This window comes from Plectropomus leopardus, chromosome 18 (genome assembly GCF_026936395.1).
Source record: "Plectropomus leopardus strain MGB_pleo_1.0 chromosome 18, ASM2693639v1, whole genome shotgun sequence".
Classification (NCBI taxonomy): Eukaryota; Metazoa; Chordata; class Actinopteri; order Perciformes; family Serranidae; genus Plectropomus; species Plectropomus leopardus.
Window position 1 is genome coordinate 13,617,805 of NC_142193.1, and position 15,819 is coordinate 13,633,623.

The following is a 15,819-nucleotide window of genomic DNA, read 5'->3' on the forward strand; positions in this document are numbered from 1 at the left end:
CAATTATAGCTGTCTTTCTGGGAAAGCAGGATTTAATTTAGCGTTGGGTACTAGTAATATTTAAAATTTATATGAAATAGTTGACTTGTGTGTCTTAGTTCTGTGTGACAAAATTAAACAGTCGTTTCTGCTTGTGTAAGTTGAACTGAGTGAATCTGCACTTCTCAATGAGGAAAAAAAGCTTTATTTGAAGGTACAAAAACAGACACAGCAGACTTATTTATAGGAATAATTTACCATACTTTAAATCAGAGCAGAAACAAATACAGACTTTATTTGTACATGAGGGTAGTTCATTGAGAAAACATGTAAATAAATGAAAGTAAAATAAAAAATAATTTAGGTGTTTTGTTTTAATAAAATTACACAATTCAATGAAATAAATATAAAATATATATGAGCAGAGTAATAACAAGTTGCGATGGGTACATACTCAGTTTATGCTGCCTTATTACTGTCCTTGTTACTGTCGTCACTCATAAACATGTTGCTATGAGACTAGAACAAGGAAATCCATACAAACTTAACATATAAACTGCTGCTGTTAAACTAACATTTAACACATTTCACCCTCAACCCTATTATCCACATACATGCTCCATTTCTTCTTATTATGAGGCTTTTTTTTTTAAAATTTATAGTCAAAACCTCAACTGACTTTCTACATGTCTAAAGTTAAATACTGTAGCTTGTAGGACTGGCAGAGATTTTGTTTTGCAGCTTATTTAATCAAAGACATGTTTTCAGGAAGCAAATTTAAATTAAAACCTTGAATACCTAGTCAACATATACAGGAAATGTCATTTCCATACAAACATTTGCATTGTTGTGGTTCATGTAAAAATGTAAAATAACCACTGATATCTTTAATAGTTCAATTACAGCTGCTTGGTAAAGTGTTACAAGCTGCATTTGCCTGGGGGAAGAAAGAAACATCCATGGTAAGTAATGTATACTTCTTTTCATCCCTAAACTTGTCTACATTTCTGTCCATAAAATGATTTTGCAGGTCTGCTGTTCGTCTAGCTAAAAAAAAAGTTTCTTGTAGAAACTGTAAGTTATGCTTGCCGAAAGCTAGCCTAAGAGCAACATGTATTTGAGAGCATGAATGGACCTCTGCTGGGTCACAGCAGATGTAAAATTAACAACAAAGTACTTAATTCACCTGGAGAGAGGTTTGTCTTTTAATATGGCATGGTATGGAAATGCATTTTTTTCCATCTTTTTTTTTTTTTTTTTAATTTCCAGAGTTTTATTTTGAAGGTGTGCTGCCTGAAAGCATCCACCTCAGATCCAAATACAGTAATATGTGCTAAAATTAAATAAGGTGCCATTTTACAGCATTTTGTTTTGAATCTTAACCACAAGACCTCACATTAATGCTTGACAGAAAATTTGTCAAGCTGTATTGACGTGTTAGATAATGTGCTGAAAAATGACAGATGTATACATCTAATATAAATTCTTCTGACTCATTCTTGATTCAGGCTTAAAAAAGATTGTAAACATTAGAAGTCTGGGCAGCCAGTCTTTAGCAGCTTTGGAATTATTTCCGGTAAGGTTTCTCAAAGTTTACAAAAAGTATTACCATTATCATCATTTGAAACTGTTGACTAAACTGATTTGCATCTATAGAAAAGTATATCGTCTTTGTGTCCAGAACAACTGAGTAGGTTTACATGCAGGTTAACATTTTAAAATTAGACCATTTTTTTCCTGAATAAATGTTCTCATTTTTATTAAAATAACGGATTTGAAAGTGCCAACTGAGAGTAAAACAATGGGTCAAAACTAGGCTTTTCAAAATCTGATCAAATCAGACCAATGTGCTCCTGTATTGAATTATGTTTTCAATATTTGAAATTATTGATTCACTAAAATAAATGTGTAACACACATTTCCAGCTAAATAATCCAGAAATTATGCAGAATTTTGTTGCCTTTAAATTCATTTTGCAGAGATAGTTTAAATTCAAACCTCTCACGTGATTACGTTTTAATTTGTATCGTTGTAATGTTATAACAGATTTTTAAGTTATAAAGTAAAATGTCATAGACATGTGCTCTTTACTAACACAAAGAATCTATACAGCTTGAAATTCTGCTGTTTTTATAATGTAAATTCTTGACCATTACAAATAATTAGCTGCAGCCTATATGTAACCCTAGCCACCGTCTGTCCAATATGCAAATGAAACATAATAAATGTGCTGAGAAGACTTAATCATGGGGCATAAATACTCACAAAGAAGAGTTTAGGTATGAAAATAGTTTTCTCATTGTAAATCTGAATACAACTGAAGAAGGTCAGCATTGACATAATTTGATTTCAGAATGATTACATAATCACACCACTCCCAGGATAATAAGACATAAATATAGAAAAATATGTAATATATATTTATATATATATTTATATACTGTATATGCGTATAAAACTAAGTATCAGAAAGAAAACAGGATGTATCAACATAGAAACCAAGTGAAAATACAAAATAGTAAGAACACAGCATTGCCCCTGCTTAAAAATCACAGCAGGTTGTACAGCAGCAAAGTTCCCCATACTGTTCTTTGCAGCTATGGAACAGGGGAAAAACAGTCATGTCCTCTTAGCCAAGAGAAAATCCTGACATGAACAATCTCTATTGACTTCACTCCAAATTAGGAATGGATCCTCGGTAAGAACGACTTGATTTCAAGTGAATTTCAGATTTAAATATCTCAAAATGTACAACAGGAGGAAGGTGTTTACTGCATTTAGCTGTTATGACACCACTGTTTCTAGAGATGGGCGTCAGGAGTTCTCTTGCAGAAGAGTGTGTCAAAAGCAAGGTTAAAAGCTACTGTCTCAGAGTGACCAACACCAGCAGCAGCACTTCTCGTGACCCAGCAGTAGGAATGATTTCTATTTGGACGGAGTTCTCAATGTAAAGTGACAACGGAGGCAGTGGGAGCTTTATCATTTTGGCAGTCTGTAATATACAGGAAGTAAGTTGAATTGCATTTCACTTGAAAGGACCGCGCTCATTGTCACTATATCCAATATGGATTACCTACCAAAGAGTGCCGTATAAAGGAAAGAGGCAAAACATCACCCAGTAAGTGCTGCGGCATACATAACAGAGAGTATCCTTAGTTACATTATGTTTGACCTTAAAGGAAGTGGTCACACCACATTTAAAAAGCATACAATTAAACCTAAACAACTTCAGAAATGCAAGAAAAGTTTTTTTTGTCATCTTCTTTAATTCTATGAATCAGTTGCCCTGTGAATTTTCGTTTATACTGCAGCTTAACAGTTTTCTTTTAAGTACTGTAAAATGATAGACATTGGGAAATGTCAGATCTTCCAGATCCAAACAAATCTGACCCCAAATTGCTCCTTAATCATTTCCTAATCCTACATCTTTCTTTTCTACATCTACCTTTTTAGTCAAAGAGCTTTCCAATCCATGGAAAACAAGTATTCACCTGCTTTTTCAAAATATTCGAGCAAAAACTTTAATTATTTTCTCTCATTAAAAGGCCACAAAGATACCAACAGAATCACTTGCAGCACCTGCCCAACACCCTCTGATGTCTTCAACAAAATCGCTTACAACACTTGCCAGCCCCACAGACAAATCCAACAATTTCTCAACCAAACTACAAAAACATCCATGGATGAGCTCTAATGACTGCAAATTCATTTTTGTACAATTTCTAATAGGAGAGAAAAGGGCATAAAATGGCTGTCTATAATAATATTCTACAAGGGCAGTCGATATAGTCCAGCAAAGGTTTGCATACAAATTCTGGCCTCATGATTGAGTCTAACACTTTTCAAACACAAACGAAAAATGTTACTTTAAAACTCCTAAATTAAACCACTATCAGCACATGTATGGACGCCGTTACTGGAGGGTACTGACTGCTGTTCTCTAGCGTTACTTTTCCAACACACTAAACAAGCTATTTGGCATGACCACCGAGTAAAACTTTGCATAACTAAGACAGAAATATAAACAATAGCGCATTGCGAGTAGAGGATGAACATTGGTCAGTTATCAAACTGCATAATGCAGTGCTCTCCAAACGGGCCATAGAGAGCCATGTGTAGGCAGGTTTTTACTCCAAACCAAAACACTACAACAGGTGATTTTACAGCTTAGCACCTTCCAAAAGAGAAGAGCAGCTAATCAGTGAAAACATCTGTTGTTATGTTTGGCTGGCTCGTAAAGGCAACTGGTTAGAGACCACTGGTTTCTGTGAAGAGGCGTCAAAGCTGGAACAGGTAATCCTCTTTGTGTTAAACTACATGTCAGTATCCTACAATAATTTATATTAAAGATCTTTAAAAGGCAACAGCTTCAAAGTCTCAATTTACATTGAGACACTTCAACATAAAGAAATGTGATTAGCTTTACTGTCACATATGTCTCTACTTATATTTCTCAAGTTTTATGCTAAATAGCATAAGAGCAGTCCCAGGCCAGTGCTGCCACTATAAGGCATGTAAAATACGTTTTACGTCACTGGAGTAAAGAGCAAATCTCTGCTAACAGTCTTGGAGGACGGGTCACAAAGGCCCAGTACCCTGCCGGTGCTGGGGGGGTCGGGAAGGGTTGGTTTTGCACAGTGCACAGACAATGTAGATTGTGTAAAAGAGACAGAAGGAGACAGACGGAGTTGTGAATGCAGCATAACATCACATTGAGCTTGCCACCCCATTCCATCCCTCAGTCTAACTACTGAGCGTCCTCTCAGTTCAGGATGAGCGGGGTCAGGCGGGGTCAGAACCGGGAAGGACCAGGCAGGAGGAGGAGAGCCCAGTCCTGTCAACACTAGGAGGGAGTCGAGAACTGGGTCGGGTTGGAGTTGTTGTGGTTGGCGGACTTGACGATGGTGATGACACTGGTGGTGGCCACCTTGCCTGGCGAGAGGGGCCCACGGGTCACAGTCCGGGCGAAACACTGCAGGGCCTCGTACTTGGCTCGCAGGGCATCCAGCTCCAGCCTCATGCTGGCATTCTCGCGGGCCAGCTTGTCCACCTCAAGCTGCAGCTCTATCTTTTGTCTCTCCAGCTCCTCCTTCTGGGTGACACGTTTGATGCGGCAGCTGGCGGCGTAGCCCCGGTTCTTCAGGGTCCGTCGTCGCTGCTTCAACCTCACAACATCATCCTTGGTCAGCCCACGCAGGTGCTGGTTGAGCTCCCGCACGGACATGGCCACCAACTCATCGTCGCTGAGCACCGGGGCATTCTCACCCACCTCCTTCTTGACCTGCAGGACATGAACAGCGGGTGAGGAACTGCACTTTGTCTGAATAATAACAAAAACAAAACACATGTTTCTCAAACTTCTCGTACTTACCTTTAAAGCTTTGCTCGTCTTAAACTGAGTCGTCATTCCCTGCATGCAGACAACTGGCCAGAATCTCACAGAAGACACACTGTGAAGAAAAAATAAACAGTGAAATACAACATATCATTATCAGCAGTGGAGAGTAACAAAGTACATTTATTCAGGCACTGTACTTTATATTTTAGAGATTCTGGCATATTACTTGAGTATTTCCATTTTATGCTACTTTATAAAATGGAACTAATGCACTTTGCCAGTCCACCATATTTTTTTGAAAACTTTTTCTAATAGAAATATTTAACACACAAAACATCATTTTTTTAAAATATGATTCGCTCTTACAGATAAAACTATCAAAATAGTTTAAATTTGTTCCCTTTTGACAAGATACACTGCTGCTGCTCACAGCAAAAGTACTTCTATTTTACATTTTAAATATTTTTGCTGACAACACTAATGTACTTTAATATGATTTTGGACACAGTAGTGAGCAGAGGTGTTGACCCGAATCACATGACTTGGACTGCGGTCACAAATTTGATGACCTCAGACTCAATATAGAAGAAAATCTTAAAAAGAGTCAACTCAACCTGGACTTAAACTCCATTGACTTTTGACTTCACTTCCTAGCCAATTTGGAGAGATACATTTATTGTCATTTTTCCAATATGAAATGAGTTAAACAGACAGGACAGAAACATAAAAAATCATTTTGTTGTCGGACTTGTTAAGAGTGCTATATGCTGATGTCATCACCACTTCCTTATTACTTGATTCAGTCGTACTTGTTTCAACAAATAAATACAATTGTTAAAAAAACATTAATAACTTGTAAGTTTAATAAATTATCACTTTTTACTTAAAATGGCATTACATTTGGTTAAGAGGTCATTATGACCTGCTTAGCACTCAAAATGTAATGTTTGGGACTTGGTTCTAATGTGAACGGACTTGAAATGTACTTGTGACTTGCAAAACAGTGACTTTGCCCCACCTCTGGTTGTAAGTATTTTTTAAAATGTGATAGTTGATACTTTTACTTAAAACAAAATGTGAATACTTCTGCTACAAAGGCATGTTTTCATGAGTTGCGGATTCAGAGTAGGACATAATATTGGCCCTCCTCCCCACAAATTCACCTCAAAGGCACCACAACAACATTCCAGGGTTACGTCATGTGTCAACATTTATGTTTGCATGTTAGAGCCTTGGATGCCAGCAGAGGGCAGCATGACACCAGAAAACCCAAAAACACAGAAGCACGCCTATATTTACTTGACAGACGAGGGTGCTGACAATGTAGTTCACTAGACCAAGCAAGATTAGAAACAGGCAACCTCTCTTCCTGTCTCTTCAAACAAGTTTGCAGTGAAGCTCTCTGGGCCAGGGCAGTCTTTAAAGAAACCTCTCTGTACTCATTACAGTGGAGGCACATGCTTTCCGGACTGCTGCCATGGCCAAAAAAAGCGAGAGCGCTGAGCTGTGATCCTGTGAGAGGCACACATCCCCCAAGGCTCCATTTCAGGACCTGCAGACCAGCCTGACTACGAGTGCACTGTTCCATGCTCGACTGCTACCATGGAAACGCCCTGCAAATGGGGCGTGGGAGTGGGAGTCACATGGTCACCAAAAGGGTAAACAAGTCTCATTCATAACCACAGTCTATACATAGTACAAATAAGAAGCACCAACTTGTGCTGATAGCTTAAAAAACATCCCGTGGACACAAGTTTTCAATGTGTCCAGGATCTTTGTCTTTACTTTTCCTTAAATCCAGCCCAGTGTTTATTCCCCTAATCTGAACTGCACACACAACTCTGTGTCCTCATCAAACATTAAAACAGTCCATCACATCAGCATAACATTTACAGTTATGCTGAACTTTACGGGGCAGCAGATACGCATGTGGAAAATTCCTGGAGATAGAGTGTCACAGAGAAATAGTTTCCTTTATAGTCACTGATGTATTTTTGCTGGGAGACAATGTAGTCTATCGATTTAGTGCTGTGTCTCGCTGGTTGGATCCTCTTACACTGGGCTTTCCTGAGCCGCTCTATGCCCTTATTTAACTCTGGCGGATATATTTAGCCCACAGTGCTGACACAAATTTCTGCCAACTAAACAATTTAAGTGAGTGTGCGATAAGTGATACCTCAGTAAGAGCGCAGATATTCTCTGCAGTCCTGTTAGCTGCAGCTTTCATGGGAGAAAAAAAAACTCTGGGTGTGGCTGTTCTTTTTGGGATGTTTGTCATGTTTTCACATCCTGTGGATAAATTGCTAATACAGCACTTTGATGATATAGTTGTTGATTGCAAGATATAATGCAGTGAACATGAAAATCAACTTTGTGTGCTCAGAACTTCCCAAACAGAAAGCTCTCTCGAACAGGGAACAGGACTAAAAGTGAATCTTATCTAAGCTCTCTTCAAAGCCCGATTGCAATGACAAAAACTTTAATTTTTACATCTTTGAACATGGGAGCTGCTGGTCTATCATTGCCTCAACCAGTTAGTTTTTTTGTGTTATTGAGTGACTTTACAGAATCCGGACTTAAACACAAAAATCAGACAATAACACAGTCAAATTACTGATCAAGGCAGTGGTGGCCAGCAGCTCCCATGTTCAGCAAGGTTAAAGTACTGGATTTTTTTAAAAATGAATCTTCTAAGAGAGTAAAGGTAAGTTTAAACTTACAGCAATTCCCTGTCAGACAGAGCTGTCTGTTTTGGAAGTACTGAGCATTCGACTGGACAAATTACACTTGGATTATATTGAGTTTTGTAAAGGTTTGCAAATGGATGTTTTGATTTACTTTTGCTGATGTGAAACATGGTCCCCTATGGCTTCAATTCATCAAGAATTGTCTTTGTTTTTACCTAAAGAACACAGAACCAGACTAAGACCCATTTTTACTTTGGGCACAAACAAATTTGTGAAATACTGTGTGTCTTAGGGGTGGGGGGAAAAATCAATACAGCATAGTATTGCAATATTTTTGCGTGGCAATATCGAATCGATACACAGACACCAAGTATGCCTTCATTTATTGTGATGGCATACAGGAAAGACAAAGTTATATCATGTCTGAGGAAGGGCTAATGCCTTAAACGTCACACGTGTGGAGGTTATCGAATTAACTTTCATGGGAGCATTTACTTTTACATTTACATCTTTCAAGCATTTACTAAACTTTCATGGGAGCAGGAATAGATAAAGTGCAGACTTTATCTATTCTTTGATATCTGTTTTGGTTTTGTCCAGCACCTAGTCTTTATCAATTTTGGATGTGCACACTGCTTGAACTTTCCCCACAAATTTATATATAGCTTATATATTTGCATACAATTGGATGAATTAGACTTGGATTATACTGAGTTGTATGAGAGTTTGTAAATGGCAGTTTTGATACAGTTTTGTTGTCATTAAGCGCAGTCCCTTTTTTCTCCAATTCATAAAGAATTTTATCTTTTTCTCACATGCCTTCACAGGGAACAAAGAATCCCAAAACAAAGGTTTCTTCAGGAATTCAATGTAACATGGGGTGAGTAATTGATATAAAAATGATCATTTAGTGGGTAAAGTATTCTTTTAAATTCAACACCGCTGTCTGAGAATGGTTTTAGTGTTTTTGTCATAAGCAAATTCCTCAAAGGCTTTTCTTGACTTGGAAAGTAAACAGATGATATCCGACATGTACCAACCTAACAGCTAAATCCAGAGCCACATAAAATCATGTTTAGACATTTAGCAAACATCTGCTGCTCTCTCTGGTGTCCTTTGTTCATTTTGCAAAATATGCAGCAAAGAATTGTATAATTGGGATTTGAGAAGCATCAAATAAAGATGAAGAACTGAAACACAACGTTCCTCGAAAGCACTTTGGCCCAAACAGCATAATTTAAGTGGTATTGCATCAGAGGGGGTCCCTGGGTATATTCCTTGCAAAGATCATGGAAAAGTGGTGTGGGGCCTCCCCCACTTCATACAAGAGGCCTCCAGCTTGCAAGAGGCCAGGTTGTTTCCCTCAAATTCTTTAGGCATGCGCTTATGTTTTTGCAACTCACAAAGAGACGATGTTTTCCTGATCAAGATGCCAAAGTTTCCTTAGAGGAAAAACATCAATTATGTTACACAGCCAAATCCGCTCTTTATGATTTTGCCACTCAGACGAGACGGGCATATTTCACAACAAATCTTCTCGCTTTAGTCAAGAAAACAACTCATATTAGGTTTCCATAACAGTAAGAAAAGGAGTCTGGGAAAAATACCTCAAAGAAAAGCCACAGATGGAGGGTAAAGAACAAAACCACATTCCTGAGTGAACACACATGTGCAAACCCTCACATGCACAAAGCAGGCAGATCTTCACCGAGGAAGGAACATTCAGTCTGAATATGTCCCGCAATGCACTCAGCTATGGGGGTGGAGTTCAAACAATCCCACTTGTAAAACAACGGCTGCGAAATTCACAAAATGTCTGGAATTCAGAAGCGTCTACCATCTTTTTACTTGCCCAAACAAATCAAAGGCAGCCTGTGTGCACACATGTGGAAATCCACTATACCTTCACTTTGTAGGATCTATCTTTCAGTACAACAGTGAATAATGTTTCATACCTCTGATGACTAATAAGCAATTTAATCAGAAACAATACTATCATTAGATAATGACAAAGTGTCACAAAAATGCTGATCACAGCCAAGAGGTGGCATGAGAGTAACTCCTGATTTGTCTGCTACAAACAGCATACACACATTTCATGACTATGTTTGTGTGTTAAGCATGTGTCTTATTTGATGTGGACAGCCAAATATTTTCTGGTAAACTTGCTACTTTGTTCTTTGGGTGTACACTTTGCTTTGAAGATGGACTGACCCCTTTAAGGGGGAGGGGGGGGTCAATACAGCATAGTATTGCAATATTTTTGCTTGGCAATATCCAATCGATACATGGACACCAAGAATCTTTTTTTTTTAATATAAATTAATGTTATTACAAATGCAAATAAAACTTTTGGTTGCCTTCTAAAATCAATTGCTTTTACAGGCTACTAGATATATTTTGCTGCAATAAAAATGACTTGATTGAAATAAATAGTCTGATAATGTTATCTTGAAAAAGATTGTTAACAAAGATTTCCTCTAAGGACACAATTAGCAGTGGAACAAAAGTAATAAATCGCAATATATCACAATATATGTTATCACAATACATGTTAACATGTTTAAAAATGCAATAATATTGTATCGTCACTAAAGTAATATTGTGGTAATAATATCATATCATGATAATATATCATATTAAAGGGCCTCTTGTAATTCCCACCCCTAGTTAGTCAATTTTTTTGACAAAGTCAGTTTGATAAACCTATGTCCCATTTGTTCCCTGATGCCAAATTGTTATGTTTTTAAAGCCAGGCATCTGGTCAAGTTCAAGGCTGCACTTTAGTGACAGCAGGTAACTGTGGGGCCCAACCTCCTCCTAAAATAAACAGCATATCAAAGACTTGCACGCTCATGCTCTGATGATAAATGCAGAGTTGGCTCGTCCAGACTCTTTGTTTACTTTGTCTTTTTGTTTCAATTTGGGAGCAGGTTGAGCAGAAAGCAAAAGTGCTGCTGCCCTTGACAGCCTGATAACACTGAGAAAGCTCTTGCTTTTCTTGCATTTTTCTCAGGGAGGTGGAGAGATTTCTCCACAGACGTGGTGCGCGCAGCACTCTGCTCTTTCTCCAGCGCAGCACATTTGGTGGGATATTATGTGAGGGAAATGGAGAGCATAGCTGAGCAGTGAGTCATGCTGTTTACTGGTAAAAGCGACGACCAGCGGCAGGGAATCACACACCCTCCTGATCTGACGTTTCCTGGAAAATCCCGTTGTTTCGTGGGGAGGAAGGAAAAGTACAGAGAACCTTGGAAATGGTTGGCGTGAACACCAGAACTTTTGTGCGGAAAGGGAGGAGAACTCACAGACTGTCTGAGCTAAGACATTCTCTCAATCAGGGACGCTGGGATTCAAAGAAATGTCAAGAATGCAAAAGACAAGGACATACCTGTCCCACTTTTTACTTCCTGGAACCCAATAATGAATAGTGAATACTAGGAAAATATAAACATCCTGTTTCCAAAAAAAACACCTTTTCCAAAAAGATACCAAAACTATTGAAAAACATTGTTCATATCCAGATTTCAGTGCTTCTCCTTCGAAAACAACTCTCTGAGACACAAGGACAGACAGGAAGTGACATCAAAACATACATTCTTAATGCTGTGGAGCTGTTAAGTGTTTGTTTGTGTTGCTGCCAACATGCAGTCTGAGTCACAGTGGAATCGGGAAGTTGCCAAGGAAAAAAGATCAACAATTGGATCAGCAAGTCAGCCCCAGTGGGAACAAACAAGGAATCCCCAAATGACATGACAACCCCACAAAATAAATAAATGAGTAAACCTGACGCTTGCCACACCTCTGACCATGATGAGGTGAATGCAGTGGGTTGAGATTCGGTCACTGACAGGAAAAAAAGGCAGGATGCAAATCACTGTGGGTGGCAGAGTGAGCAGCCTCAGACACCGTATAACTGTCAGGGAGTCACTTTGGACGGATACACCACAGGCCTGTTCACACATTCATTTGTTATTGCCTGTATACACTCTGTTTGGCATGTTCAGTTGTGGATAAAATCACTGGCTTCCAAAGTCAATAATCAAAAACTCAACGTCTTTTTTTCCAGTAAGAGGAGCAAAACACATCCTGGCCAACGTGTTCCCTGTGAGTCACAGCATCACTAACCGCAGCTATTTCACTTTCACAATACTCCACCACAAAAACGTTTTGCATTCTGCTATGCTTACATCTATCACTACCGACCAGCAAAAAGAGGAAATATATCTGGTGATAATGACACTATACCCTGTGATTTGAGGGGGATTTCTCCCGATGTGTCTCGTCACTGTCACAGAATATTCTGGTGATAAAATGAGTCAGCCGCCGTTACTTCTCCAAAGAATACATCATCACTTCGGTTATTTAACCACATGTTAACCTCATGACAGAGGAGTGCACCAGCTCCCACTGCCTGTGTAAAAGCAGCAGACACTGTGTGCACCCACCAGAAACAACAGTGAATCACAAAAGCCTCTTAGATACAAATCTGTGACCAAATAAAAAGTTACTCAAAGACAAATATGTTCCATATATTCACCACAATGGCATTGAAAGGGCATAGGTCCAAGTTGCTCAATAAAAACAAATTAAAAACCAAATGTTGAGACAGTCAAGCAGTATTATTTCTGGTTTAAAATTGTTTTGTTGTTATGTAGGCTAATTATATTTTTTTTAAAAAATAATACACTTTCTGGAAACTTTCCTTATCTTTACCTAAGTCATAAAGATACATTGATATATGATTGCTAACAGAAAGATAAGATAAAGCCCTTTTCTCCTTCCTCAGTGATTTATTGTTAGTGGAAATATGGGCTCCTCCTGCTGTTTAGTGACTGCTTGTTTCTCCTGTGTAAGCCAGTCAGCCCTGGTGGTCTCACTTCACATCGTGCCCTTTGTCCCACATGTCTAAAATGCGGACCACGTGTTGATTCCAATGTCAAAAGTAGGCTGGTATTTAGCATTTTAGCAACCCAAATTAAAATCCGCGGTGCAATGATCAAGAGGGCCAAAAATAAAGGGGATGTGAGAATGTTTAATATGAATTAGTTTAAATGGGACAGTCGGTGAATTTATTTCACTTCTATTTTCACCAAAAAACTCATTCAAGTGACAGAAAGACGGATATAAACAAGAACAACAACAACAACAACAACAACAACAAAATCGCTTTTTTCATGTTATTATAAGAGATCTCATTACAATGGCTGCGTGGCGCTCATCGATAAATATATAACAGTTTTGTAACAGTGACTTTAACAACATTAAGTAACACTGTAACCGTAACATTGCTTTTGCAAAAATGGTGTGATTTTATTGAATGTGTTTAATACATATTTTATGCAGTCGTTATAGACTAAAAAATGTATTAGATATCATATAAGATTTTACTCACTGGGGCAACTTATTCACTTAGATTAATTTTAAAAATTACCAGACTGGTTCAGATTACTAACATTCGGCAAAAAAAACAACAATGAAATAAAATAAAGTAGAAACAAAAGAGAATTTATATAAAAAAAATAATTCTCCCAGTTTTTTGCCTATCGATCCGCACTTCTTTAGCGCGACCACCCCGAGCTGTGAGCCACTTTCTGGGCGCTGTGTTACTAACACAACACGTGTCCACGCGACTGAAACAATCTACAAAGTCAACATCAACTTTCATAACCGGGATCAAAAACTTATCCTACATTACTGGCGCGTGACGCTAACTTAATCCTGTCTGCGTGCGCCACTATGTCACCGTGACAACTTCAGCAATTTAGAAAGGGATGTCAAAACATCTTCCCATAAAAAAAGAAAAAAGAAACACAAGCTTACCTCTGTGGACGCGGGTATCTGTGGACCGTGATGCGTAAAAACTGTCGGAGTAGGTTTCCGATACAGGCGGCGAAGTAACTTGACACAGTAGGTATAAAACGTCCAGCAGCCGGGCAGCGGTGTATCCTCGTACTAAATTAACTACAAAACAACAACAATGTACCAACATTCCACGCTCTGCTTCCGCAAGCACTCACGTCACCGATTCCTCGTGACCGCCCCCTCCATTCATGAAAATAACTTTCTGCTTACGTCAGTCTGGGAAGGGGGGTGCGGGGGAGGCCATAAATAGAAGATAGATATTGCTGGCGACTGCTTTTGCTTACTTTACAAAAGTAATCAGAGCAAATTCAGCTCATGTTGCCAATATTACCACAGAGTACTCAAGGAAAAACTTTAAATCGGAAGTTTCTCAGTCTGCTACCCCATTACTATAAGTAGACGTCTTTATGGTTAGGTCTCTACACTACAAAGTATTCAAAAATGTGCAATAACTGAGAGAAAACAGCGACCTCCTCCCTCTGCCTGACTCTGGAGCAGCAGCAGCATTCCTTTCCCGGGGAAAGTATGTGGCGTAGTAGCCCAGCAGTCACAGGATTTCTCTTATTTTAACTTCACTGCTGCCAGTGGCGTCACAGGTTATTCTGGGTAATTAAGTACTGAATGTAAATATGTTAAGTCAGTTGCCTTTTAAGGGCTGCCGCTCTGTTATGGGTTTCCCCAGCTCACCTATTCCATAGACAAAGACTTCAGTTTTGAGGCTGCTTCAGACTATAGTGCTCGTTAAAAACAGATGCAGTGTGTTAACACTGTAAACAACAGTGGGCTACACAGTTCAAACAAGGATAAAAAAAAAAACAGGAGAAAAATGCACTTTCACATGTTTTACTGCTGACTGGAGCAGCATGACTTGGAGCAAATTCTTGAAGACTAAAATAATACTTTTAAATAACCACAGGCTTCTGCCGGATAAACTGTAACTTGCTGTAAAACTTTAATTATTCGCCTGGGGTATTATTTGCTTAAATCATTGAACTCAACAGGCTCATATTTGGGACAGGCATCAGTATGGGACTGGCTTTTATTTCCTCTCACACAAAACTGTTGATCACCAAAGATGAGAAATACAATCAAATGTTTTATTTAAATCTTTGCAACCTGGCCAAAGTGGCTTTATTTATTTATTTATTTTTTATTTTAGTTTTTCAAAAACATGGGAATAAGATAATGACCAACAAAAGAAGATATCACCCATAAGTTAGCAAGAAATCTGTGAAAAGCACAAGAAAATTACCTAAAAGTTTGCCAAACAACCTACAAAAACAAAAAAACCCAAACAAACGAAAAAGAGAGTAAAAAAAGAAAAAACAAAGCGAGAAAGGGGGGAGGGAAAAAAATGCTTAAAAATTAAAACAATTCTGTAAAATAATTTGTAATTATGATTATTATCATAATTAGTATTATGAATGTAGTTCACTGGACATTTTTCCTTAGCTTTTTAAAAGATGTTTTCTACAACCGCCCGGTTTTATACATCCAAAGAACTTCTATAAAAATGAACTGCATGGCAACCAGGCCGGGTGTAGCTACATGTAAAAGGGAGTGGACGTTTATTTGGTCCTAGGCTTTCATTTGAAGTTTTACAGTATGTGAGTAATAATAATATTAGTAAAAATGAAAACCTGTTTAAGTGATAGTTCAATTTTTGTATGAGGTACTTATCCAGTGCTACTCGGTGTATTACCAGTGGTACCTGAAAGTGAAAGCCACATTTGAGTAAAAGTACAGATATCTCACCAGAAAATGACTTTGGTAGAAGTCAAAGTTACCTATGAGAATATTACTTGAGTAAAAGTCTTAAAGAATGTGATATTTTCTGTACTTAAGTATCAAAAGTAATTTTATCAAATTAAATGTACTTAAGAATTCAAAGGAAAAGTACAAGTAAATGCTGGTAATAAAAAAAGCAAGGGGTCAGAAGTTTGAGAATTA

The 15,819-nt window shown here is 38.2% G+C and overlaps 1 protein-coding gene and 1 long non-coding RNA gene across 2 annotated transcripts; one reads left to right on the forward strand and one right to left on the reverse strand.

Moving 5' to 3' along the window:
* Positions 1–168: 168 nt before the first annotated feature.
* mafk (MAF bZIP transcription factor K) lies at positions 169–14,028 on the reverse strand. Its single transcript, XM_042505557.2, has 3 exons — positions 13,828–14,028; positions 5,351–5,429; positions 169–5,260 (listed from the first exon to the last, which is right to left on the reverse strand). Exons 2-3 carry the CDS (start codon positions 5,393–5,395, stop codon positions 4,823–4,825), a joined length of 483 nt encoding a protein of 160 aa, XP_042361491.2. The 5' UTR covers positions 5,396–5,429; positions 13,828–14,028; the 3' UTR covers positions 169–4,822.
* Positions 5,163–13,818, forward strand: LOC148186449 (uncharacterized). Its single transcript, XR_015779606.1, has 4 exons — positions 5,163–5,280; positions 6,766–6,975; positions 8,832–8,884; positions 11,021–13,818. It is a non-coding gene; the product is annotated as an uncharacterized LOC148186449 (long non-coding RNA).
* Positions 14,029–15,819: the final 1,791 nt, after the last annotated feature.

Bases quoted from the DNA above. Each gene is read 5' to 3' on its own strand.
- mafk (XM_042505557.2), bottom strand. From the start codon at position 5,395: ATGCAGGGAATGACGACTCAGTTTAAGACGAGCAAAGCTTTAAAG. The intron at 5,261-5,350 runs GTAAGTACGAGA...CATGTCCTGCAG, and splicing joins AGACGAGCAAAGCTTTAAAG to GTCAAGAAGGAGGTGGGTGA.